The sequence below is a fragment of the Cydia amplana genome, chromosome 6 (assembly GCF_948474715.1).
Source record: "Cydia amplana chromosome 6, ilCydAmpl1.1, whole genome shotgun sequence".
NCBI lineage: Eukaryota > Metazoa > Arthropoda > Insecta > Lepidoptera > Tortricidae > Cydia > Cydia amplana.
Window position 1 is genome coordinate 20,240,698 of NC_086074.1, and position 25,894 is coordinate 20,266,591.

The 25,894-nt window shown below is 35.9% G+C and overlaps 2 protein-coding genes across 2 annotated transcripts in view; one reads left to right on the forward strand and one right to left on the reverse strand.

Moving 5' to 3' along the window:
- Nucleotides 1-25,894, forward strand: part of LOC134649063 (mucin-2) — a 96,357-nt gene that overhangs the window by 44,569 nt on the left and 25,894 nt on the right. The window contains exon 2 of the mRNA XM_063503777.1: nt 2,654-2,733. Within this exon, the coding sequence (XP_063359847.1) occupies nt 2,655-2,733 (79 nt within the window). The 5' untranslated portion in view covers nt 2,654. The remainder of the gene's footprint in view (nt 1-2,653; nt 2,734-25,894) is intronic.
- LOC134649102 (uncharacterized) lies at nt 13,367-16,673 on the reverse strand. The gene is made up of 4 exons (XM_063503818.1): nt 16,563-16,673; nt 14,487-15,927; nt 13,951-14,129; nt 13,367-13,417 (listed from the first exon to the last, which is right to left on the reverse strand). The coding sequence occupies exons 2-4, from the start codon at nt 15,760-15,762 to the stop codon at nt 13,367-13,369; spliced, it is 1,506 nt and encodes a 501-aa protein (XP_063359888.1). The 5' UTR covers nt 15,763-15,927; nt 16,563-16,673.

Here is a 25,894-nt window from a genome sequence, read left to right on the forward strand (position 1 = left end):
ATGATTTAATTGCTCTCAAAATATTACGTTACAAGTAATATATCGTTGTTATCAAAATATATTTTTTATGAATAAACTGAAATGTTAATTAAAAGTCAACGTGTGTCTTGTCAACATCTCTTTAAATATATTTATCTAAAGAGTTACAGTTAAACCCTTAGTTCAGTAGATTTGAAATAATTGTAAGTCCTAAGTAAATATATTTCTAACAAGTCACTCTCGCAAATTTAGTCGAATTCCGCTCGAAAAGTCGCGGCCTGGCCTGTGTTGTGGATAGTTGTTCCAGTAGACCCTCGTGACGGATCGAAACATGTCGGGCGAAATTTGATAAAAATTGCGTGTGTGAGTGACTCGATATTAGTGATGGGTCGTTACCAGTAACTTACTCAAAGTGGGAATATTCCCGGTAATGCTACCAGTAACATTACCCCCGATCGGTAACATTGAGAAACTTTGAAAAAAATATTAGAATTGTATATGTTTTTTCGTGTTAAATACTTAAATAAAAAACAATGCTATTATTTACAGTCATAAACCAGTCAAAGATTCTCTGAGAGAGTAAATTCCCAATGTTACCGGTAATATTCCCAATATTACCAGGTATTTTTCCAAAGTTACTGGGAATAATACTATCTGGAAATAACGATAAAATAATGCTTAATTGTGTAAAATTAAAGAAAATATGTGTATAAATCAGTTTAATTATTAAAATCAACATTTTGTATAATAATGATTAGTTTTATGTAAAATATTAACTAAATTATTTAAAATAAAATGATATTTGTACATTTTTTCCTGGCCATTGTTTTAGCTAGTCATATTTAGAAGATATATAAAAGAATCACCACGCCTTTAGACAATGACCACTTCATAACAGTTAAAGAGTCGTGGTATTTATTTGTACATGGCCATTAACTTATTTTATTTATAAAAAAAATGTAAATTATAGAAATATAATTCAATTATTCAGTACGAGTAGTCTATGTTTTCTAGCAAAATCATTGATATGGAATTTATGAAAAGAGAGTCAGTTTTATGGTACGATCCATATTAAGATAAAAATATATTTACCTGCTCATCTTTGTCCATCAATGCTGGTCTTACATCTCTTGTATGTTGCGATGTAGAGGCACGGTCACTGTTACTTGATAGTTTATTGTCACATAATATTGTTGATTTTTTGTCATACTGTCTAAAACTCTCCTTTACATCTTGGGGACTCTTTTTACATTTCAGAATATGACATGCAAATTTTGTTGCGTTTCGAAAGTTGAGCACAACACTGCAAAAGTTGCAAGTGAAACTTTTTTTATTGTTTATAGTATTTTGGGTAAAATGACTATACACTTGACTTTTCGGCTTCATTGTAACATATCCAGTCCTCCATCCACTAGTTATCGCAAATAATTAATACGTTCACTCTAACCCGTGTTTTAGATAAGACTATCCCCCTGACTAGGGGTCCAGGTAACAATTGAGATAAGAAACAGATTGAGTGAAAGAGAAAACAGATGCCAAGTGTGAAAGAGACATATTTATGTACATAACGTACTATGAAAATAACTTTTTAACCTTATTTTATCTCATAGAAATCATTACTATCATCAGTTTCGTATGTTACCATCTTTTGGGAATGTTACTGGTAACATTGGTAACTTACTAGTAATATTCCCAAATGGAAACTTACTGGTAGCGGGAATGTTTCCGCAGCCCATCACTACTCGATATCAATATATTTTAATTTGATGATTCTCGAGATGATTCTTCTTCGGTATTTAAAGTTTCAATCATGTCGTCATTCTCAGGTATAACAGTAATGAATCACCGTACAAACAAATGACTATAGTATTTGTAAACATTACTCCGTGTATTTAAATACGTAAACGTAAGATGAGAGCCAGCTGGGTAAACCCCAATTCCCGGGAATGTCTTGACTGTCAATAATGTGTCACCACATTGTGTAATGATTGATTTGTGATTAATTTACCTGAATGACGAATTACCCTTCCTAGGAGGCCAAAACAAACTTACATTTTGACATCAAAATCTTATACCTTTAAACGAGCAATTCTTGTTTATTTATTTATTTATATATATATATATATATATATATATATATTTTGGGGATCTCGGAAACGGCTCTAACGATTTGGATGAAATTTGCTATATGGGGGTTTTCGGGGGCGAAAAATCGATCTAGCTAGGTCATAAGAGATAACTCTGGGAAAACGCGCATTTTCGAGTTTTGATATGTTTTCTGAGTTTTGCTCGGTCTCCCAGATATTGATATCTAAATGTTTCATTCGCCCGTGCGGCGTCGCTCGCGTCAATAAACCGTTTGCCAGGCGATATGGGTCCAAATAGAATATTATTAATAAGTGTTAATAAGGCTTAAATTGTCTTAGTAAAAAAATTACATACATGACACATTGTATTAGTAGGTATTACACACTATACTGTACATTTTACAAGCTTTTATTTAACTTGCAATGTAACTATGTATATTCGGGTCAAATTTTGCAAGAAAAATACTGTTACGAAAAATAAGCGGGTTGTGTTTAATCTGAATATCCCTCCCAACTCCCATAACAGCTGAACAGCTTTGATTCTATTTTTCTTCCTATATTTTCTAATGTTTATTTCCTTGTTCCAGAATGCGAGGCGACCGTGAGATGGCGCCGTGTCTAGGCGCAATCCTGACCGTTCTTAGCTTGGTTGCTTTAAGCAATGCCGGTAAGTTTATGCGTAATTAAATATAAAAACACTGTAATATAGTGGTATTAGTGGTACATCACATAGAACTAGACCTTTTTAAAAATATCTATTTACATCTTAACTGTAGAAGTATGTTCAGATATTTGTGGTCATCATTGCACTTCCCACTAAGATAGGTGAGTATATCTAAAGGACACATAAACATATTGAACATTTGCATGAATGGACATTTTTAATTAACCTGGTTATAAAAAAGATAAAAAGGGCTTCATACCCATGTATTTTTCTGTCTAAATTAAACTATGAAACGAATAATAGGTATAATATTATCATAATAAGCAACTACAGCTAAAGTGAGCGCGTTTATGTCGTTTTAATTGCTATGGGTAAACTATCTGTCCAAGACCTAATGATACGTAACTTCTAGTGCCCGACCGAAGTTTAGGTTCTAATTTGGCATAAAAATCATGTCTCGGCCGAAGGTTAAGTTACGAGTTACGACCAAAACAATTGCCGTATTTTTTGGCCACGATGAAATTAGAAAAACAAAACGTATTTTCGGCAGGATCCGACCGAAGTTTTTATTTCAGTTCCAGCAGAATTCGGCATGAGCTTCGGCGAAAACTTCGGTTTCTGCCGAAACTAGAACAAAATCCGGTGTTGGACAATGATTTATAACTCAAGATAGGTTATAGGCGTTCCAAAATTGAAGCTTACCTTGTGACAAATTGGACAAGTTGCCTTTAGTCGCGGCTGGACAAGCGAAAAATGTGCATGTGCTAACGAGCTCCTGCACACCGAAAGAGAAAGAGACGACCTTATGTCTAACAACGAGTGTGACAAAGATGGATGGAATGAGAAAATTAATCAAAAATACCAGATTTCTTCGTAGGCACAGAAATAAATATGGAAGTATTTTTTGTGCTCCTCAAGTATGAGTATAACCTATCTATGGTTATATAATATCATTGGTGTTGGACACTAGTAATTTCATGTGGGTGACATTTTTCGTCAAATTACATGTATTTCAATAAATATATGGTTATTAAAGTAGCTACGACTCTAGTCTCTATTTATACCTAGTTACTTCGTTTAGCAAAACTATGGTTAAATTATTTAAAGTCGATTTTAATAAGACCCGTCACGCTAAATAATACAATTAATTTCACGACATCGTAGCCTTTTAAACAAGTGAATGAATGAATGAATGATTTAATCGAATGCAATGACCTTGAACTGTTTTGTTGAGTCGTCTGCGCATGGAAATGTCAAACACTGAATGAAGGGCGTATAAATACGCTACTGAGTCATCGATTCAGCTGAAATGGATATGAATGGAAGGCGAAGGCCACTTCTGTGTACTTTCACGTAATTTCGTAATTCAGGGAATTTTCCTTAAAGTTTGTGTTTTTAAATATGGCTTGTGTGATTCATTGATTTATTCGACGTATTCTTTTCTGTCTTACTACGGTTTCTTAAGCAAATTGCATGGACACATTATGAATATAAAACTAAAACTAACTACAATTAAAATATCTAAAACTAAAAATTAAAAATACCTATCAAAATTTGGTGCCCTCGGGAGGGTGCCCAATACGCATACTTGTAGTTATTAGTTTTAGTTTTATATTCTATGTCTTTTAGTAATTTATATTAATAAAGTTGTAACATTATGAATGAATTTATTCACAAAGTGGATATGTCATTTATAATAAGCCTACGTCATATCAAATAGATTGAAACGAGTCACTCACGTTTTTGCTCGAGCAAATTTACATTTAAAATACGTGAGTGACCGTTTAATATTTTATAAATGTTTGAGCATCACGGTTTTGTTATTTAAAGTCGAAGTCTTAGTTATACTGAAAATTTAATATCGTATAATAAATCGTAAATCGTATCGTAGGTAAGTACCTATTATATCGTAGAAGTCAAACCTACCTTTTTGCGCAGTTATGCAAAACGGCATTAATTAAATATTGTTATCAATTTTGTACGTTCACATTTCATTCTTAATTGTGATAGCTTAACTATTTATATTATTTACTGCTTTAATACGTGATAATTGTGTTTTAATTGACATTCCTTAAATAGTTTATATTTTTATCTGGTATAATAACCTAATAACAAAGATACAAACCGTTATAAACTTAAAATTTGTACTACATATAATATTATAAATTTGAACTTTTTAGTTTCTGGTCAGTATATGTTTGTATTGTAGCCGTAAGTAATACTAACATTATTTTTTATTGCTTTGTTTTGTTTTAATTTTTTTTACTAACCAATGATATGGACGATAATATGTCTGAAATAAAAAATAATAATTTAAATTTCAAATATGGCCCAAAAAAATCTTAACTAAGGAACAATTAAGAATAATTGTTTCTACCTTTCTATTTGCATCATTTACTAGTCTCTGTTTAGCGTCTCCAGCATAATAATGTCGCCATACACACGACGCAGGTAATTCATACAAACTTCACTCTAATCGGGGTCTACCGCAAAAATCGAAGTTCGCAAGTTGCGGGCATTATTCTCTTGGAGTCAAAGAGAAAGATCCCCGCAATTTGCGAATTTCGGTTTTCGCGGTAGCCCCTCTGCTCATCCAGTGATTCTCGGTAGAGATGAATGTACAATATTAGCGACAACCGCTCGGGAGTGCTCCGCGCATCCGGCGGCCGCCCGGGCTTGTCCAGCCAGCCTATTATGGATAGCTTTATCCATCTTTATCCACGTGATAAAATAACTGTCACTGTTTAACACCGTGGGATAGAAAGTGACGGACACCGTTTTATCACGCTGTCACGTAGACAAGAACGACCATCATATCCGTACAGCTCGTTTATGGATACAGGCAAATACAGGGATACGATTACATTTATGACATCAACTGGAAATTTTATGCATTTCTTCTAAGATTTAACTCAGGTTTCCCACGTAAAGCCTAACTAGTTTGTATTTGGCCATGAGATAGTGCTACAAACAGCTTATATGGCAATTTATGTATGTAATATGTAATGGCAATAATGTGCGTACCTTATTTATACTTGTATAGTCCGGAATTCTTGAGCCTTATCAATATAGTAATTTTTAGTTTTATAATGCATATACTTAGTTTAGTTTGTATTTTTATGTCGCAATAAATAATTTTAACGTAGGTGAGGGTGGGGAGGGTCGATCCCTAGGGGACACTTGGTAAACTTCATTTTTAATCAAACCAAACGAGATACAATTTTTTGCGCTGGTAACACTCATTCATTCGTTCCTAACTTCACGTTCTGTCATGGCACTGTATCGGAAAAGTCAGTGGTTCAAAAATGGCGGACGGTGAAAGATTTTCTGCGTACTATATTCAATTTTCGGTAAGCTTTAACTGGATTTATTTTATAATATGAGATGGAAATGATGTTAGTGAGTGTGCTTATTTTATTTGTTGTTTATTGAAGTGATGATTAACTTGGATTACATTGATATACGCGAACACATGTTTCGAGTACGGCACGTTTTATAATCTTACTATGTATGGGGAGACTTTGTCTTTTTCTTCAGGGGAGATATGATTCCGGGATCATGTCACCCCCAAAGCGATCAAGTATACATTGTAATAAATTTACTTACAAAATGATTCATAGAGCTATCATAAATATTTTCTTTTCTTTAGTAAATCATGCCGCGAAAGTACGACCAGAGAAACACTGATTTAAACTTTCAAGGTTTTTGACTCATTATTGTTTATTAAAACGGAATTTAATGGCGTATAATTCAGTTTTTAATTATACAACCGACTCCGAAAACGGATTTATCCCCGTGGCCTTTGAAAAGACTGACTAAAGTTGACATCAACATTTTACGAACTACCCGTACTTGGTCTTTTTTATCAAGTTAAACGTTTTACACACAGGGGACATTACTCGGTCGACAAAAAACACTTATAACGATATTTGGTTTTCAACCGGCGATATTTGTTTTTATGGATGAAATGCTATTTCAATGGCTTTCCGACCGACGGTCCATAGAAAGGATTTTAGGATTATGCAGCTCAAACACCGTCCTCGAAACGTGAGCAGTAAATTTCTAAACTTATTTATTATAGTAAACAATAACGACCAGTTATGGGTAAAAAAATTAAAATTGCTGTAGGTATCTGACGCTAAAAATACCTTCATAAGAACTTTAAAAAAATTAGCTTGTTACAAGAAATTTTATGTTAATAACTTCGATTTTTGTTTTTTTTTGGTACAAAAATTGATTCCCTATTTTATGTTGTTTTATGGATAATACGATTACATTGTTTTTTAAAAGTATAAGTTTATGGATTAATATGTGTTTGATATCTTCATATATTAATTTTCTGTAGATAAAGTGAATAAATTAATGTAGATACTACCCTCGAAATATGACATTGCCACTTAAAATCTTTTTACCAAGTGTCCCCAAATCTGGAAGACTTGATCCCTTCGGCTTAGACATCTGATTACCGGAAATACAACTTCAAAGCATAGAAGATGCAATATATATATGTTTGCTGTGTATTTTACAAATTATAGATGCATTGCTAATAGCGATCCGAGTTATATAATCAATGAGAATCTGGTATAGGGAGACATGGTGAAAATATGTTTACCATGTGTCCCAAGAACCAGGGTCACTTGATCCCCCTAGGATCAAGGCTCCCGACCAGGGGTAAACAAGTCTCCCTTACATAGGGGACACATGGTAAAAGTCAACAGTATGGGTTTTCATTAAATAATGATCTAATTTATTGCACAAATCTGTTCTAATTCAAACTATTAATGAAGAGATAAATTCTGAGTCGTATGGTCTATAAAGTTTTTCAATACTACAAATAGTTAAGAAAATGTATGCTAAAAACAAAAGGGGTGATCAACCCTCCCCAGTTTCCCCTATATAGTACTTGGTAATCTGTCCACGATATTTAAACATTTTAAACTGCAATCGAAAATTTCACCTAAACTCACTTAAATAAATAGAAAATCTTAAATAAATAATATATTACTGTTAGATGATTTTATGTTATAAGTTAAAACAAGCAATTTGCTCTCTGAATTCTCTGATAGACCTAGCATTTACACATAATATTAAATTGGAAGTGTAATTTCTTGTTAACTACAGAGACATTTTTGATTACGCCAGAGATAACAAATAAAAAGATATAAAAAATCTCGTTCTAAAAGTCAATTTGTCCTTAATTCAAAGGCATGTCAAAGTCATACTGTGAAACCTTATTGTGCTGTTAATATCTTCCTTTAATATCATTATGTCACTGAATACTTGATAATGCCCAAAAAAGGCAATTACGTCGTCTAGACTATCTTTTGAAAGGCGAGTCTGTTGTCGAGATGAAGTTATTCAGTGTTAAAGTAATTGCCAGACTTCAGAAAAACACGATATTTTACTTAATCTTGCGCCCATACTAAAGAGGCCAATTTGACCGTACACTTTGACATCAAAATGATTTCATTTAGTTGTTATTCGTTCGTGCATTTCAATCGTGATTGTCCGATTAGGTATATATTAGCGCGAGCGAGACGCACGGGCGAATGAGAACAAAATTACATAATTTAGACATCATTTTGATGTCAAAATATAAGTTCGAGTTGGCCTCAAGGTATACCTTCTGTTGACGATTCAAGAGACAGATCGAAATATGTCGAGTCGATCGAGTGAACTTATACCTATTACGTGAGTGACCCGTAATATGCTAGATGTGCCACGGAAGATTTATACTTAGTTAAAATATTCTTTGACCGTATTAGAATAAATTATTGAAAGGCATATCATTTGACAGATCGTAGATTAAACATTACTTACCCTTGCTGCTGTACTGGTATTAGATACCTGAGCATCTATGCCCATTATTGTTTTTTCACCCTGGCTAGTGGGTCCTAGCGGTCTGACCTTTTTGGCACTCGTCCTCAGCTAGCCGCGCGCGGGGCGGGGCGAGCGGCCGGACGGCATTCCTCGCGTGACTCACTCCGGACGCGGGGACGTACGTAGCCGGTCATACTTTACTATCACTGGCTATTAGTTTCCAAGAGGCATTATCACACTGGTGTAGTGGGTCCTAGTCTGACCTTTTTGGCACTCGTCCTCAGCTAGCCGCGGGGACGTACTTACGTAGCCGGTCATAGTTTACTATTACTGGCTATTAGTTTAATTCGAGAGGCTGGTATCCATGTTGGGGGCTGTTTGATAATGATAACCTAGAAACATGCTGAATTTGCACTTCAAAAAAAAGCTAGCAATCGTGACTATGTCAAGGACACTGTTAAAGTATTTTTTTTTAAATACCTGTCGTTAAATTTAAATAATCACGATTATTTAGCCTATCCCAATACTATCCTACTAGTGCCTACGCCAATTCCTGGGATTAGTTGCCAAGCGGACCCCAGGCTTCCATGAGCCGTGGCCAAAATGCCGGGACAACGCGAGGAAGAAGAGAAGAATCACGATTATTTAGCAGTGGCGCTAGTGTGCACGTTGATGGACTCTTAACTCATTGACTGCCACAGTCGGCTGTGGCCGTCATCGGAAAATCTTGCCAAGGGCGCCAAAGACGGCAACAGCCGACAGCTTCACCAATGCAGTAGGGACTTACGCGGAACTCCATAAAGTTCAATTTCGCTTAAATAATCGCGATCGCCTGGCGTCCGGGGCACGGCATATTCCTTCGTCGTCTGGCGTTCAAAAGGTTAAGCCAGCTACATACGCAGCGCGGCCGATGACCGCGCATCTCAGGAATGGCCTCTATCCGTCGGCATACATACCTACATTACATTACATACGGCATACATTTCGCACATTATTGACATATTGATGGTGTTCAGTAATGAATACCATCTATGTCAACAACAATGATTAAGTGACAAATAAATACCCATTAGGGAAAACTAGGTTTAGGTTATTAGCTCCTATTGTTGTAGGAAAGTAACTTCTACTGCCTTAAAATAAGGATGAAGAGGCTAATCATTGGAAGGGTCAAAATTGTTGTAGTTTAGGAAAGGTAGAGAGAGGGCAATAGAGAGTTACTCTCTCCCTTGGAGGATACAACTAAACGGAGTAGCCATTAACAGGCTTTCCCCTCTGTCGAAAATAGGCGGCCAACGGTCATACACAATGTATGGACTGACGTTTATCTGACATGGCTATTTTTACGTTACGTATACATTTGACGTTCCCCTCCCCCGCAAAAATCGGCAGACTGTTTTGTACGGAAAATTACAGACATGGCGTCTCCGTTTGATTATATCCTCCAAGCTCTCTCCAGGCGGGTGTTATGCCTGGGGACCGAAGTCCACTGAGAGATAGTCAGAAGGAGTATATATAGAAGTGACATTTGAAACTCCGTAAGTGCGATGTAGGTTTCTCATAGAAATAGAATGCGACAATTACAAGTCTCTGAGGTTTCTACCTCACTAACGCCATCTGTTAGAGTCATGTGGCAAGTCGTCGACAGTGACAGCTGGAGGAGACGCCACAGTAGTTTAACATCTATATAGTATTGTAACATTTATAAATTGTAGGTATGTATTTCATTTTATAAAAAAAAGCGTTTAAGATTATTTGAAAGCCTGACTCAAGCATCATTAAACGTGCTAAATTGTTAGGACCGAAAAAAAGAACAGAAAGTGACATATATAATTGTTATTTGTAATAGTTATATGTAGGTACCTGCTTGGTATACCTATGTTAATTTTAAGTTTCATAGCGCATTGGATCTGTCTGTAAAGTCGTGTAAACTTTTTCAAATAAATAAAATAATACCAAAAAATAATAATAATTAAACACTACTACTTTTATATTTTACTTTTATATTCATATTATAAAAACCCTAACTTAAGAGAAAAGATAAATAAAGAGATTAAACACTACAAATTCACATTAGGTAGGTATAATGAGTGCCAAGAAGATTCGATTCGTATTACTATGAAGACTTCCAAAACAATAGCAGGACTATACTTATACAAATAATAGGGATTATAAGGACTAGGTACCTAGTCAATTTAATAGTAATTAGACTAGAATATTTCTGAGCGCTTACAGCGGCAGTTATTTTTTAAAGTTATCATTTGAATACTAATATGCCTTAAAAGCTGACTATAATTTACTAGTAGTTCGCCCCGAACCTTGAACTCGCGTTTCGCATAGGACTGTATTTTAAAAATGGTAAATTAAAAAAAAATGTGTAAGCCGAGCACTTTCATTTGATACCAAACTCGACCATACTTTCTTGCAAAAAAGAAAACCAGAATAGCAAGACCCCTCTCAAATTGCTTTTTAGCCTTCTAAGCTCTTCTAGCTCAATAACCCCTTGATCGAACCTGCTCATAATTTAATGACTAAAATATAATGCCCTCAACTACACGTTTACCCAATTTCATTTAAATTAGAACAAATTTACTTAAGTTATTGTGTATCAAACTATCCTCTGATAGTTCAGCTTAAAAACATCGAAATGCCGGGACGTGCCGCTAGCCAGCCGCGTGTCCCAAGTCGAATGTAAGAACTTCGCTTCGCTTCGCTCGCTCGTTCGATTATTATGTATGTAAAAGTAGATATATTAGATCAAAAAAGTGCAAAAGTAAAAAAGTGCCCACGCTGCATCGGTGTGGGTTGGCGACCCTTTGGAATGCCTTCGCAGGTGCATGCCAGTGCAATCGATGCGATGCACTTTTTGTCCTCTCATAATACTGAGAGCCCATTGCGTCAGACATTATAGCTTTATAGTCTGTTCACGGATAAAAGTATCAAGTATCGTCGTAAAAGGCATCTAGATACTATAATTATGTTGGGGATAAATTAAAATAATTACAAATATTATGATGGTTAAGTAGGGGTCAAACATATTTTAGAATATGGTAATTTCTGTGGACGATACAATAAAAGTTAACGACGCCAGTACCAGTTACCCCCCTTGACGGTACATCCCATACAAAAGTACATAGGTACAAAGGCCAAAAAAATTCATGTTAAAACATTTTTTTCTTCTACTGTTTTCTTTATCAGAACACGATACTGAATATGCCCTTAAACGGATCCTATTTATGTTACACCTTGTTTAAGTACCTATACCTATATTCCGTTCTTCTTAATAAGTGTTAAAGGTCAAGTCGTGGGCCATGGGGTCCAAATAAGTAAATAAATGAATTAAAACCCAAAACGTGCGTACTAAACGAAAGATATATTTTTCCAAGAAGACAGTTGACAGGACAACTTTTTAAATGTTGCTATACAGACTAAAACTCCATTCTGCAACATATTCCGCCAACAGAAAATAACATAACTAGGCACAAATCAATACCTTATTCAATATTAAATCACATTTTACATTAGCTTCTTGTATACTTGTATTACATAGATCAATATCTAGAGTGGACTGTAATCTTTTAAGGTTTGTGAAATTGAAATTAATATAACTCTTATTAAAACTAATAAGTTGCTATGTAAGCAAGTTCACAAGATTGCTATGAAAGTAGTTATGAAACAGTATGTAAAAACATAATATAAGACACATTTTATGGAACTAAATGAACATCTTATAAATTCTATGCGAACAGCATCAACACATAGTACATGACTACCTACTTACAGTTATAAATTAAGTATCAGTTCAATTTAGTAGGACAATTAGCCATAATACTTAAATAAAATATTAAAATACAATGTTATGACATTTTTTAACACAACCTATTCATCTAAAGGCAGTATACACACTTTAGTAATAGAAGTTGTATGAACTTTACCATTAGCCTTTTTTACTTCTAAGGCTCTTATCTTCCCATCCTGACCTGGAAAAACCTTGGTAACCCTAGCCATAGGCCAAGTCATAGGTGGAGTATCTATTTCACGCAAGATAACTAGAGCACCTATTTTAATATTAGGCAATGCCGTCTTCCATTTAGGACGGTTTTGTAAGACATTTAGGTATTGTTTAGACCAGTATCGCCAAAAATGCTGCTGCAGAGCAGTACATTTTCGCCAAAATTTCAATCTATTATCAGGTAAGTTCGTGATATCCTGTTCAGGATAGCAAGTTAAGGGCGCACCGGTTAAGAAGTGCCCAGGTGTTAAATAGGAGAGGTCCTCAACGTCTGATGACATTGGCGTTAAAGGCCTCGAGTTCAAAATGCTCTCAATTTGAACAAGTGCCGTGTACAACAATTCATATGTTAAAACATGTGAGCCCAACATTCTTTTCAAATGATATTTAACACTTTTTACTGCGGCCTCCCATAGACCACCAAACACCGGAGAGTAACTCGGTATGAAATGGAATGTTGTTCCCAATTTTGCAGTTACATTTTGAACATTAATTTGATGACATTTATTATTATTTAATTTATATAGCTCAGACAACTGAGTACTAGCCGACTTAAAAGTAGCGGCATTGTCACAATAAACCTCTGTTGGAACATTACGTCTAGCAATAAATCGTTTGAAGCTAGCCAAGAATGTATCAGTGGTCAGATCTGACACCAACTCTAAATGTATGGCTTTGGTAACAAAGCACACATACACAGCTATATAACCTTTAGTAGTGACAACACTTCTCACTCTTGACTGCTTTATCAGGATTGGTCCCGCAAAGTCTATACCAACCTTAGCAAACACTCGATCTATGCTGACTCTACCAGCGGGCAATGAACCCATCAGCTGTTTTGCTGTTACACCTTTTAGTCTAAAACATGTGAGACATTTGTTCACAAACTTTTTTACCAATCTCAAACCGTTAACTATATAATAGCGTTGACTTAAATTGCTAAGTACTTCTTTCTGACCGGCATGTAAAAGTTTCAAATGTTCATTTTCAATAATAAGGTAAGTTACCTTAGATTCTTTTGGTAAGATTATCTGATGCTTATGGCTATAAGGCAAGGAGGAGTGTTGCAAACGTCCACCTACTCTGAGAATACCGTTAGCATCAATGAAGGGGTTGACAGATAGTAAATACGACGAAACCTGCCTACCTGCTCGCAAAGAGGCCAGCTCTTTGTCAAAGAACCTTTCCTGTTCATTCTTTATAAACATATGCAATGCCTGGGTTGCCTCGCTAAAAGTAATAAAATTAAGCTTTATCTTTTGTGAACCCGGGTGTACATTTTTACAGAATCTTTGTATGTAGGCAAGCACGTTAACTGCCTTATTAATGTTAGAAAACTTATCTAACAAATCATTTGCAAGAGAAACCGATTGATATGATGCCATACACACCGGCTTGGAACTATCAGCATGCTTGATCTCCGGTAAGTTGTCAGGTACATTATCATTACTAACATCGGTAAACTTATACTCTGGATCAGACATGCTAGTCGGCCCGCACCACCACAGTTGGTTACCTTGTAGCTCGCTAGGTTTTACACCTCGACTCAAACAGTCAGAAGGATTGAGGTCTGTTTTTATATACAACCATTGAAAACCCTTTGTATATTCGTTAATTAATTTGACTCTATTAGCCACATAAGCATTTAGTTTTGTTGGATCCGTTTTTTGCCATGCCAGAACAACCTGAGAATCACTGAAAAGATGCACACTTTTAATAGATATTTTCTTGCTTAAAGTATTGTATGCTCTCAAGCATAATTTTGCCATCAAAAGAGATGCATTTAATTCTAATCGTGGCACAGTAATTTTCTTGTCTTTAGATGCAATGCGACTCTTAGAACAAAGAAGTGACATAGTTACTTTGCCATGCTTGTCAGTGACTCTTAAATAAATTGCGGCTCCATATGCAGAAATTGACGCATCACCAAATGCTACTAGCTGAGCAGACTGAATGTCATCAACAGTAACATTTCGTTTTATTTTAATTTCTTTCATTGTCTGCAAATCATTGTAAAATTCAAGCCATTCTTTTAGTAAAATAGGCGTGGGCACCGAGTCCCAGTCGGTACAAGATTGAGCCAATTTTTGCATGATGATTTTGGCTTGGACAAAGACGGGTCCAGCTAGACCTAAAGGGTCGTAGAACTGGCTTATGTAACTTAAAATCTGTCTTTTTGTCTTAGGGACATTTTTTGACACTGGACATGAAAGTTTAAAAGAATCCGAGTCAATATCTAACTTTAAACCCAAAGTTTTGATGTCCTTATTCAGTTCCAGTTCTCCAACAACCTGCTGCTCTACTGGAATATTTGCCAATATTGAAGGGTCATTAGCTGCCCATTTATGTAGTTTAAAACTACCTTTAGCAAGTAATTCTATCAATTGAGTTTGCGTGTCAACAATCTTTGCCAAACTATTCTCTGTGTGAATGATGTCATCTACATATGTAGAGTTTAAAATTGCCGAACTGGCTAGAGGATATTGCCTCTCGAATTTCGTAGCCAGCTCGTTCAAGCATCTTGTCGAAAGATAACTTGACGACTTCATTCCATAGCAAACTGTGTTTAGCTGAATACATTTTATTGACTCATTAGGAGTGTCTCGCCAGAGAATATTTTGCAAAGATCGCTGATCTTTCTGTACTAAAATATTTCGGAACATACGCCTGATATCACAAGCAATGAAATATTTGTGCACTCTAAATGACAACAGTATGTCAAACAGCTCCTGTTGAACAGTTGGCCCATTCATTAAAATATTATTCAATGAAATCTTATTACTCGTTAACATAGATCCATCAAAGACTACCCGTAGCTTAGTACTTACTGCATCCGGCCTTAAAACAGCTGAATGTCCCATAAAGTACACAGGATCTTTAGTAAGTTCATATGAGGAAATGTCAACATATGATCCATGACCTAAGTCGAGATATTCATGTATGAAATCCTTGTAACCTTCATACAAATTCTGATCCTTCTGAAATCTCTTCTCGAGATTATAAAATCTCTTGAGAGCTAGCCCAAATGAATCCCCCAATGTATTGTTCACATCATAGATAGGTATTTTTAATGGCAATGAAACTGTGAATTGATTATCCTCAAGTTTAACAGTTTCAGTGAACAATTTTTCGCACTGTTGTTGCTCAGATGTATGTTCCGCATATATTTCAGGTACCTTTTCTGTTTGCCAAAAATTAGACATAGTATCGCGTACATCGGTTTGACATTCGTGACAGAAAAGAGAAACAGCAGGTCGTTTAAGAATAGAAGATGGGACATCCCCTCCTACTATGTAACCAAACTGTGTGTGAACCAAGCTGGGTGCGGCATCAGGATCGCGCAGCTCCTCAGGCTGCGACAACAGGCACTGAAAAAAGATATTTGCAGCCAATAAAATATCTATCTCACTTGGAATATGGAAGGAGTCATCGGCTAACGTTATGTTGTCAGGGATCTCAATTTTTGAAATATCAATTTCAGTTTGTGGCAACATTTCATTAGTAAATTTGTCTATCACTAACAGATTTGCTTGTGTTTTATATGGATAAACACATGAGAAAATATCCAGTCGCAAACTATGTTGGACAGATTTATTTTCTAGAGTTACACCAGTTATTGTAGTAGAATCTGGCAAGAGTGGGTAACCTAGTTCCTTTGCCAGCTTTGCTGTAATAAAGGAATTCTGAGATGCACAGTCAAGCATTGCTTTAACTATGATCTCCTTGCCACTTTTAGAAACTACCTTGACTTTTACCGTTGGCAACAATACCAGCGTCTGATTATTAATGTTAGTCAAAGACACCGACGCGGGCTTTTCTTCATTTACATGAAGTATCGAGTTGTGGGATTCTTTGCACTCCTTACATTTAAAATGAAACTTGCACTTTCCTGGGTGAATGTTAAGACAAATCTTGCAAAGCTTTGTTTCCTTAACAAAATCTAGTCGTTCCGATATGGAAGCTAGAGCAAATTTAGGGCATGCATATAATTTGTGTTCCTTACCACAGTACAGACAGCCTTGGGATGCTTTGGTAGCGACAAATGATGATGATGTCACCTTGACTGGAGCTACTTTGCCAGCAGCACAGCTTGCTGGAGCACCCCGTCCCTCACTGTTCTCTAGGGCAAGGGCCCGACCTTCTAGAAATTTCAAAAAATCATTAAAGGTTGGCTGTTTTGAGGAATCCCTATGCAAATGATACTCTCGATTAGTTACCGGGTCTAGTTTTTTATTTAATAGGCAAATGAGAACGCTGTCCCATTTTTCAATGGCCTCATCAAGGTTTTTTAATGCAGCTAAATGCTGTTTTGTTATTGAAATCAAAGAGCGTAAAGCACTAGGACTTGACTTAGTTAGCACAGGCAACTCAAACAAAGCATTAATGTGCTCATTGATGATTTTATATTTATTATCGTACCTATCAGCTAAAATGCTGAGAGCTTCCGAATAACTTTGACCAATGACAGGTAAGTTTTTGACTAAATCAAATGCTTCAGCTTTTAAGAAGCTTCTCAGGTAGAAAAACTTTTGTATATTATCAAACCCTTCATTATTGTGCACAAGCGCAGTAAACATTTCGATAAAAGGTCTATAATCAGTATATTTACCATTGAACGATGGTATCTGTATATTTGGTAACTTTATTTTTGACGAAACTTGAGGCGTCGCTGCCGGCAAAACGGCAGGGGTGGGTCCAGGTTCAGATAAATCTGCAATTCGTTGACGGATCGCTGCAACACATTCATAGTATGTGGTTTCAATAGGAATGGGATCTTCCTCATCTCCTATCTGCACGCAGAGATCTTCATAATCATTGAACGCCGTCTGGGCCCTCTCAATCATCAGTTTTAACATCTCTTTATCATTAATATAAGATGCTTCCATCTTGTTCTTTAATCTTGTTAAAGTAGCTTTCTTCGTGCCTCGGCGCGTAACTAATAGACGTCGTTCTTCTTCGTTTTCCATTTTAAAATAAACACAATTTTGTGCATATGAAAAACAGAAACTTTTCGTACACGCACACGAAAAACCAAATTAAAATATATTTTCACCACAATCACTAAAATATCTGGAAAAGAACAAATGTCAAACAGATTTGAAACAAAACGTTACTTGTTTATTCCGTTCCACGCGCGCAGGATAGCTGCGCTGCGCAGTGGGTGGTGTTGCGTTTATAGAACGCTTGCTGCCGGCTCGTTGAACGCTGCGATGGCTCCGCACAATGGCGGCACCTTCAAAATCGGCAATGCCCGACGAGACGATAGAAAATTTTTTCGTGCTTCTTAGAATCCGCTTCTACGCATTTAATTTTATTTACTTACGGTTCGCGACTCAAAAGGACCATGTTAAAGGTCAAGTCGTGGGCCATGGGGTCCAAATAAGTAAATAAATGAATTAAAACCCAAAACGTGCGTACTAAACGAAAGATATATTTTTCCAAGAAGACAGTTGACAGGACAACTTTTTAAATGTTGCTATACAGACTAAAACTCCATTCTGCAACAATAAGTATCATGTTCTTACTGAAAAAAAATATTGGTATCCCTACAATAAGGTACCTATACTTTTAATTTAACCCGCAAAGCGGTAGAAATTTCACAGGTAGAGTCTGTGCGGAAAAAGAAGAGTCGTGGAATGTATGAGGCCCAATACATTCCACGACTCTTCTCTTTCCGACAGATTCTTATCAGTGAAATATCAATAATAGGTACTCTATTTTTTTCTCTTAAATGTCTCATAATTGGTACCGTTACTATATATACGCCACTTTGATAATTTTCAGTTAGAACCCTAATAAATAGAATCTATTACACTAACCTCTACATTACATTCCAAAGGACCCCTATAAGACAACATAAACTCACGAATAGGTACCTACATTATTAAGGCACCTCCTCTCTAGGGGGCACAGCATACGTGACTGCCAACTATACTGCCTTTGGCGGTTGTCACACTGGATGCGATGCCCCGATGTATGAGCGGGATAACGCTATGTGCTTATTATAGCGACATCCCGCTCGCACATCGGAGCGACATGCGAATCGCATCCAGTGAGATAACCGCCTTTAATCGACTATAACTCTTAAACTCTTGGCTATAAAGTTGCTATTCCCCTGGGTATATTAGGACTAGGGCAAAGTTCCAGTGACCTTATTTCGTTTTCTTAGAATATTGTTGAACATGGTGTTCAAAGGTAACGGAGGAATTTCTGACTTAAGACGAAACAGGAGCTGAGATTTAAATATTTTAGGTAAATATACCCGTCTCGCTAACGGAAGCGGCTCCTAAAACTAGTGTGATAAGGACAAGCCGAAAAATCTTGCGTAAAAATCTCAAAAATCGAGGTTTCGTACTCGACTGTTTCCTCCTCCAAAACTTAACCAATAGTAACCAAATTTGGAAATATAAATGATTATGAAATTATCTGTGTCGGACCGTTTTGCTTTTTTGGCTAATTGATATCAGTTTTGAATACCACGCCTCGCATTGCGGCATAGTCAATTAGGCCATTTTGGCCATTTTTGAAGGGCTCTAGCGCCTTAAAAAACAAAAATATCGAAAAAAAGCAAAACGGTCCGACACAGATATTGACAATATTAATCTGTGTTAAAAAAATCATTGCTCTAGCTTCAAAACCTACGGAGGAAACAGTCTAGTACGTTTGTATGGAGAAATGACCACTCCTGTTGGCTCTTAACTGTACATTTATATCGGCTAAAATAATGTTAAACAATAAGTGAACAGACTTCCTGTCACATCGCTAATTTTCAGTTCCCCCATATACCTACCTAGCAACTAAAGCTAAAACTAACTTACTAAAACTACATATTTGCGGTAGTTTAAATAGATAGCGTACGCGCTCCACCAGTCTACCACTATATTTATTGAGATATATGAAATGTGTAAAATAGAAAATAAATAAAATCAGTATCTAATGGCCTTCCAACGAGATAATACTGCCAGCATTCTGGGCATAACTCATGAAGTCAACCTAGAGAGCATTTTAATATACCTACTATAAGTTCATTTTAAACCACCATATTACTAAGACTCCACTGTCTGTCTGTCACCAGGCTGTAACTCATGAACCGTGATAGCTAGACAGTTGAAATTTTCTTCTATTGCCGCTATAACAACAAATACTAAAAACAATAGATAATGGCACGGTCGTGCGCAAGTCCGACTCGCACTTGGCCGGTTTTTAAAGTTTATTTTAAGTTATATAATTTAGATACATATTTTTTTCTAATAATATACCTATTGTTATATACCAATATGTACCAATTGGACTAATAAATAAATTCTACTCGTAAAAGACAAATAGAAAAACTAGGAGACTTAAAAATCTGAACGGCACTCCGTCGCGTTGTGTTCCGAGATGGAGATAGCGAATAGAGCCCGCTGACACGTTTCGGCCATTACCGGCACCGCTTCCTACTATTACGGCGGTTCCTTGATGGGCTACTGTATACTTATAACTTATTCCAGAATTCCAATAGGGATGTGGAATGAAGATTAGGCTTTGCTTTTGTGCGCGTAGGACTTGGAGATGTAAAAGATCCCCAAGGCCGGAGAAAATACTAATAGCAATATTTGGAGTTGTAATGGCTCTCCCAGCGTCAAAATGAAACTATATGTATAAAAATTTATGAGACTAGGTATTAAAGTAGAAAGTAAACAATCGGGAAAGTAGCCAAGGAAAAATCCAGGTCTCTCGAACAGACTTGAAACACTCCAATACTTCTACAAGTTTCCAGCACATCGTTAAAACACCCCAACTTGGATCGTATTTTATAAAAGATAGCGAACTTATTTGTTAGAAAGAGGGACAAATAGCATTTACAGATTAAAAACCTTTTACAAAACACAAACTTGACCGGTATTAAAGTATTCAGGCTAATCCGGCTGTGCCCGTACCTTCACTTGTTTTTTGCGCTTGGCTGCGTATTAATCCTATGTTTTAGGATGGACTACTTTATATAAATCTACTGTGACAGAAGGGTAAGGCGGGGTTAATACAACACAAGTTATACAACAAAGAGTAAACACTCTGACGGACTCACTCGACCCAAAAAAGATACCTTTGTTATAACAACGTTTCTTACAGAATTGCACGGGTATTTGTAACTTTTTTTATTGTATTAATTGCAAACGTAGGTACGTAAGTTCTGGTTTTTAGTCTAATCTTATTATTAAATATAATTGATATAATGTACATTAATACTGATTGTATTTTTGATATAACCGCAAACTTAAATAAGTTGGTTTTAGTGCTAATATGAAACTTCTATGCGGGCTATAGTTTTAAGATAATTTTTAGCAAACTGGCTTCACAGATAAACTCTCTCTCTCTCTCTCTCTCTATCCTCTAGCGGCCCATTATGAAAAAATAGCAGTCAATTTTGAATCAACGGTATTGAAAAAAAAAAAAGAAAATTTGTTTCGAACCAAAACAAAAGCAATTCTGGTTAATTTGAGGTCATTAAATTTGTATTAGTAGTATTAGGACCATGGGTCCCTTATTATAGCAAGGGCCCGCCGGGAACATACACAGAGGCAACACAGGCGTGGCTATGGCTATCGATCGCGTAGCCGAATAACTAAACATGTGACATGCGGCACCGCTCCACCAAACTGAACTGTACGGATATGATGGTCGTTCTTGTCTACGTGACAGCGTGATAAAACGGTGTCCGTCACTTTCTTTCCCACGGTGTTAAACAGTGACAGTTATTTTATCACGTGGATAAAGATGGATAAAGCTATCCATAATACGCTGGCTGGACTGTTCTCATGTTCCTAGACAAATTATGTTCCAAAGTAAATAAGTAAGTAGTAAACTTTCAAATAAGTAAATAGGTTTATTTTATATATGCTCTAAGAAAAGTGAGTCATACTGTTTCCATTCAAGTAGTGTTATTTTGTATAATATCAAGGTATGGTTTTGCAATCTGGGGAAACTGCGCTATTATTTAACGCACTGAGTGCTGGGAACCCGCTCGGCGGGTTCTCTGTTCGTAGCCGCATTCCTCTACAAAGCGGGAAAACGCTGGGATCGGCTACGAGCGTAGCGCTACGAAAACATTGGCAGTAAATGTGTTAAGCATAATGTATTAATTTTCCAATAGAATCTATTTGTTTAATTTATGCCAAAAACGATAAACTTCTATATGAGAAAGGATTACTCTACTCCTTTCTCTATTATATAGTTACTCTCCGTTTACCTATGTCACGCCATTTATCAAACCGGTGTTATCAATGAAACTGGTTTCCCGCATTCAGTCACGTTTCCCACCATGCTTGCTCAGCTCTACTATCAGCTACGCAAGTATAAGTAGTCGGCGTTAATATGTACACATGTATAAGCTAATTTCAATAGCGAAAGGTTCAAAGTAAATAAAAACAATCGACCGAATTCCTAATACAGAAAAAACTTAATATTGGCTATGTGCGAAGTTGGTGGTGGGGGTACCTATAGGTACAAGTGACACTAAGTACCAATGTACCGTAAAATGGGGTGAGTAGGGTCAAAACTGAAATTCAAACCTCGATAACATTTTATTTTTACATATGAAAACTGAATGGTGTATATAATAAGTGTTCCGGACATTTGTATTTTAGTTTTTATTTTATTTTGGGTAGTTCCATATTATTTCATAACTTTGACGATAAAGAGGAAAACCCACCTCACCCCGTAGTGCCTCGTATTTGGGGTGAGAGGGGTTTTCATACAAAGGTGATTTTGGAAGATTGTTGGATCGATTTTTTTTTATTATGCGTATTACTATAGCTCCATTTTAAATTGGAATACATTATTTTTGTAGCAGTAGCCTTAAAATCCCTTCTTACCCCCCTCTCAAACCTTCTCTCCCCATTCATAACCCACCTCTCCCCGCGAAACCTACTCACCCCGTTTTACGGTACGTGGTGAGATAAAAACTTTCATGGGACGATATTTTAATTGTATTTGGTTGCTGCCAACTTTCAAATAAGCAATATGTCCCACACCTACTAAACAAATATCAGAACAAATAGACAAAAATCAAAAGTTGCTATTACATATTATATTTCTAATTTATAAAAAAATCATACAGTAGGTTAATATTACAAGACCCCTCTTAGATAGATTGAATCTTCATTTGATCTAGGGTTATACCTTAATTAGTAATTCCTTGTTTAAACGTGTAAACGATAATTATGTGAAACAATGTGAGGTGAGGTGTCGTTGATTACTTATCTCAAGTAAGAGACACGTACGTAGTAAGGACTACCAATATCCATAGTGGTTGATATTTTTTTTATTCCGAGTAGGTATTTCAGGTTATTGGCCTCTTGAAGTGAGACCAAATCCAAATATACGCTTTGCGCTCTAGCGCTTGTTTATAAAAAAACTCTCTGCAGCTTTGAGGTGCACAAACAACAAGCCATAACAACCTCACTAAATGGGGCTAACTAAGGATATACACAGTTTCTATGGAAATTGGTTGTCTATGTTATCCAATTGTCTTTGTTAAGTATACCTAGAGTTTTCTCGACAGTCTTGAGTCATCGTTCAATCTCACGGCGCTAATGCTATTTATTTATAAAGTCATTTGTAGTTTACAGTTACTTGCTTGAACTTCCCGAATGTAAGTATTTATACTAAACGTATCTACCTATAACATGTACCTAGTATGATTTGTAGTAGTTTTCTTAAGTATAAATATGACAACTATTTCAGTTAATAATTTACAGTAGGTAATCATTTTAAAATCAAGCCTACAACTCAAAACATAACCGCAACTTTTAAAACATTAACACTGAAAAATTTTTTGGTCTCATTTATTAAATGGTACCTACCTAATTAACGGCAGTACCCGCACATCACTAGGCATTATCCGTCCCTGTTAATTTAAGGTGCAAAGGCCCTCTAATTAAGCACTCCCCTTTGTCCGGGCTCTGAAAGCGAGAACCTTTAAAGTATTTACTCTCCTCGGCCTGTTTACAGTCCTCGCTAAATCTTCAGTTCTTTGATGTGGATATCAAATTTAACTACCATTTTATGAAGTCGAAGAGTCGTGAGAATAAACGATTTGGGAGCCGAATTGGCTGTGATAAGGCAATTGACATATTGATTTAGACTTTTTATTAGAACGAATGAACATATATTACCTACTATACAGTATTCGGCCCCTATTCGACATGTGCAACTGTCAAATTTCGCGTCATTTGAAATTCAACTGTTGAAGTTCATTTGAAGTTCATCAAGTGCTGAAGTTCATTTGGTACAAACAATAATTTAACAAAAAACAACTTTGTTTTATTATTACTTTAAGGTTTATAATGGTTTGGTTTGGTTGTCACCTAACTGTGGATTGCTAATGTCAAATTTTGACAAGTAATGATTCCAAATGTAGACTTTTTTCTCTATGACCTTCGGCTCCATCTTGGAGTTTTTGACGTGCGAAAGGGTAATTTATAGCAAAGAGTAAAACTTTTTTTTTTCAGTACGTAAGTTTACATGAATTAATGACATCTTGTGAGCGATAGACTAACGAATGCGCTGTAGGTGATGCGGCGGCGAGTAGTGGAACTTACGTGACAATTTCCATCAATCAAAAAGGGACTACATTGCTGATGGTCGATAAAGGCTATTAATAATTGAATTTTAACAGCAAGAATGCCTTATTGACAAGCGATCTTTTTGTTGAACCCACACCTACACGTCAAATAATGCTTGCTCCACACATTCTCCTATAAACGCTCAAAATTGTAAAAAAATGAAACAATTTACTCATCACCTCTCTCAACTCAAGCTGCCTATTTCTAAACCACGTTAATAAACCACAAGTTGTACCTTAACACATTTCGTAAACCACATATTCAGAAAAGTCCGTATTTTATTACTAAGTGGAACATGAATAGCTTGTATTACTTTTTTGGCATAAAAATAATCTAAATTAGTCAAAATATTTTGACTAAATATTGCGCTACTGCTACCTACTATATAGGTACCTACTACCTTAGTAACTTGGTAACTTTGTCAGTCACCAACTATTTTGATGCTACCTACAAAGAGCATCAAAATAGTTGGCGACTGACAGGTCAGGCTCCGGTCTTGGTAAGTAATATAGTCAAATACAGTAGGTCATAAGACCTAACATTACTACCAAGACCTAAAAGTACCTATTGTTTAATATGTATCTACTCAGAGATGATTTTTAATTAAAGGAGATTAAATACATATATGTTATTCAACTACAAATAAAAAAAATTGATCTATTTCAGTTTACACATTTTTTTTCGTTTACTTTTAATAAAACATTAAAGTTTTTAAGCATTCAACTTTATTTAATTTTCTTCACTTTATTATTTTCTGATATTTAGGTAGGTATGGTGTTTCAGGTTGGTAACAGGAAATAAGAAAACCACACCTCTCCAAAAACTCTGCTGGTGATTCACATCTGTAAGTTTAAATATGAAACATGATAAAAACACTTAAATTAAAAACTTAATGTCTGGGAGACCGAGTTTTGCTCTGGAAACATATAATAACCCAAAAATGCGCGTTTTCCCAGAGATAAAAACTAGCTAGATCGATTTTGCGCCCCCGTAAACCTCTATATAGCAAATTTCATCTAAATCCGTTTAGAGCCGTTCCCGAGATCCCCGAAATATATTATACATAGAAATAAATAAATAAATATACAAGAATTGCTCTTAAAAACTCTTAGGTATTAAAAACTTATAAATAAATTATTAGCCCTAAATCCTGGTAGTGAGTGTAGTGACCTACCAAGTGCGGTAGGGTGCCCTTCTGCAGGCTGGCCGCTTGCCCCGCTGGATAAGAATGCTGATCCGCATCATCAAAAGCATACAGATATAAAGCGCTTTGACAGCTCCTCATAGAGGCAACGCGCGCTAGGCCGCACGCCATAAATCTAAGCTAAAGTCTTAAATTCGAGATCATGAACATGAAATATTGTTCGCTATAATATTAAAATCATAGGTATTAGACCTATGATTTTACTATTATAGCGAAAAGTTAGCAGGAGACGGCCGTGCCGTGGTCGTGATAGGTACAGCATGCGTGGACCAGACAAGCAAACCCTGAATTATGTCCCTACCTATTTTACTATACCTTTGTTCACCATTATGTTCACCTATGTATATTTACTCTTCTTTCCAAGATAATCATCTTTTTCAAAATGTAACCCGTATAATCGGGCTGTATAATTGCCTCAATTTTTTTTACACAAAGTTGTATGTAATCTTAATTCGATAATTAATGATGTTTTACATATTTATCATATACTATTTTGCAAATTTTTCTTGGATATTACGTTGTTTATTT

Coding starts and splice junctions, on each gene's coding strand:
- LOC134649102 (XM_063503818.1), bottom strand. CDS start 15,762: ATGTCTAATTTTTGGCAAACAGAAAAGGTACCTGAAATATATGCGGAA. Junction 14,130..14,486: donor TGCTCAGCTAGTAGCATTTG/GTGATGCGTCAA, acceptor ATATAAAAACAG/ACCTCAATCCTTCTGACTGT. Junction 13,418..13,950: donor ATGCTGATAGTTCCAAGCCG/GTGTGTATGGCA, acceptor CACATGTTTTAG/ACTAAAAGGTGTAACAGCAA.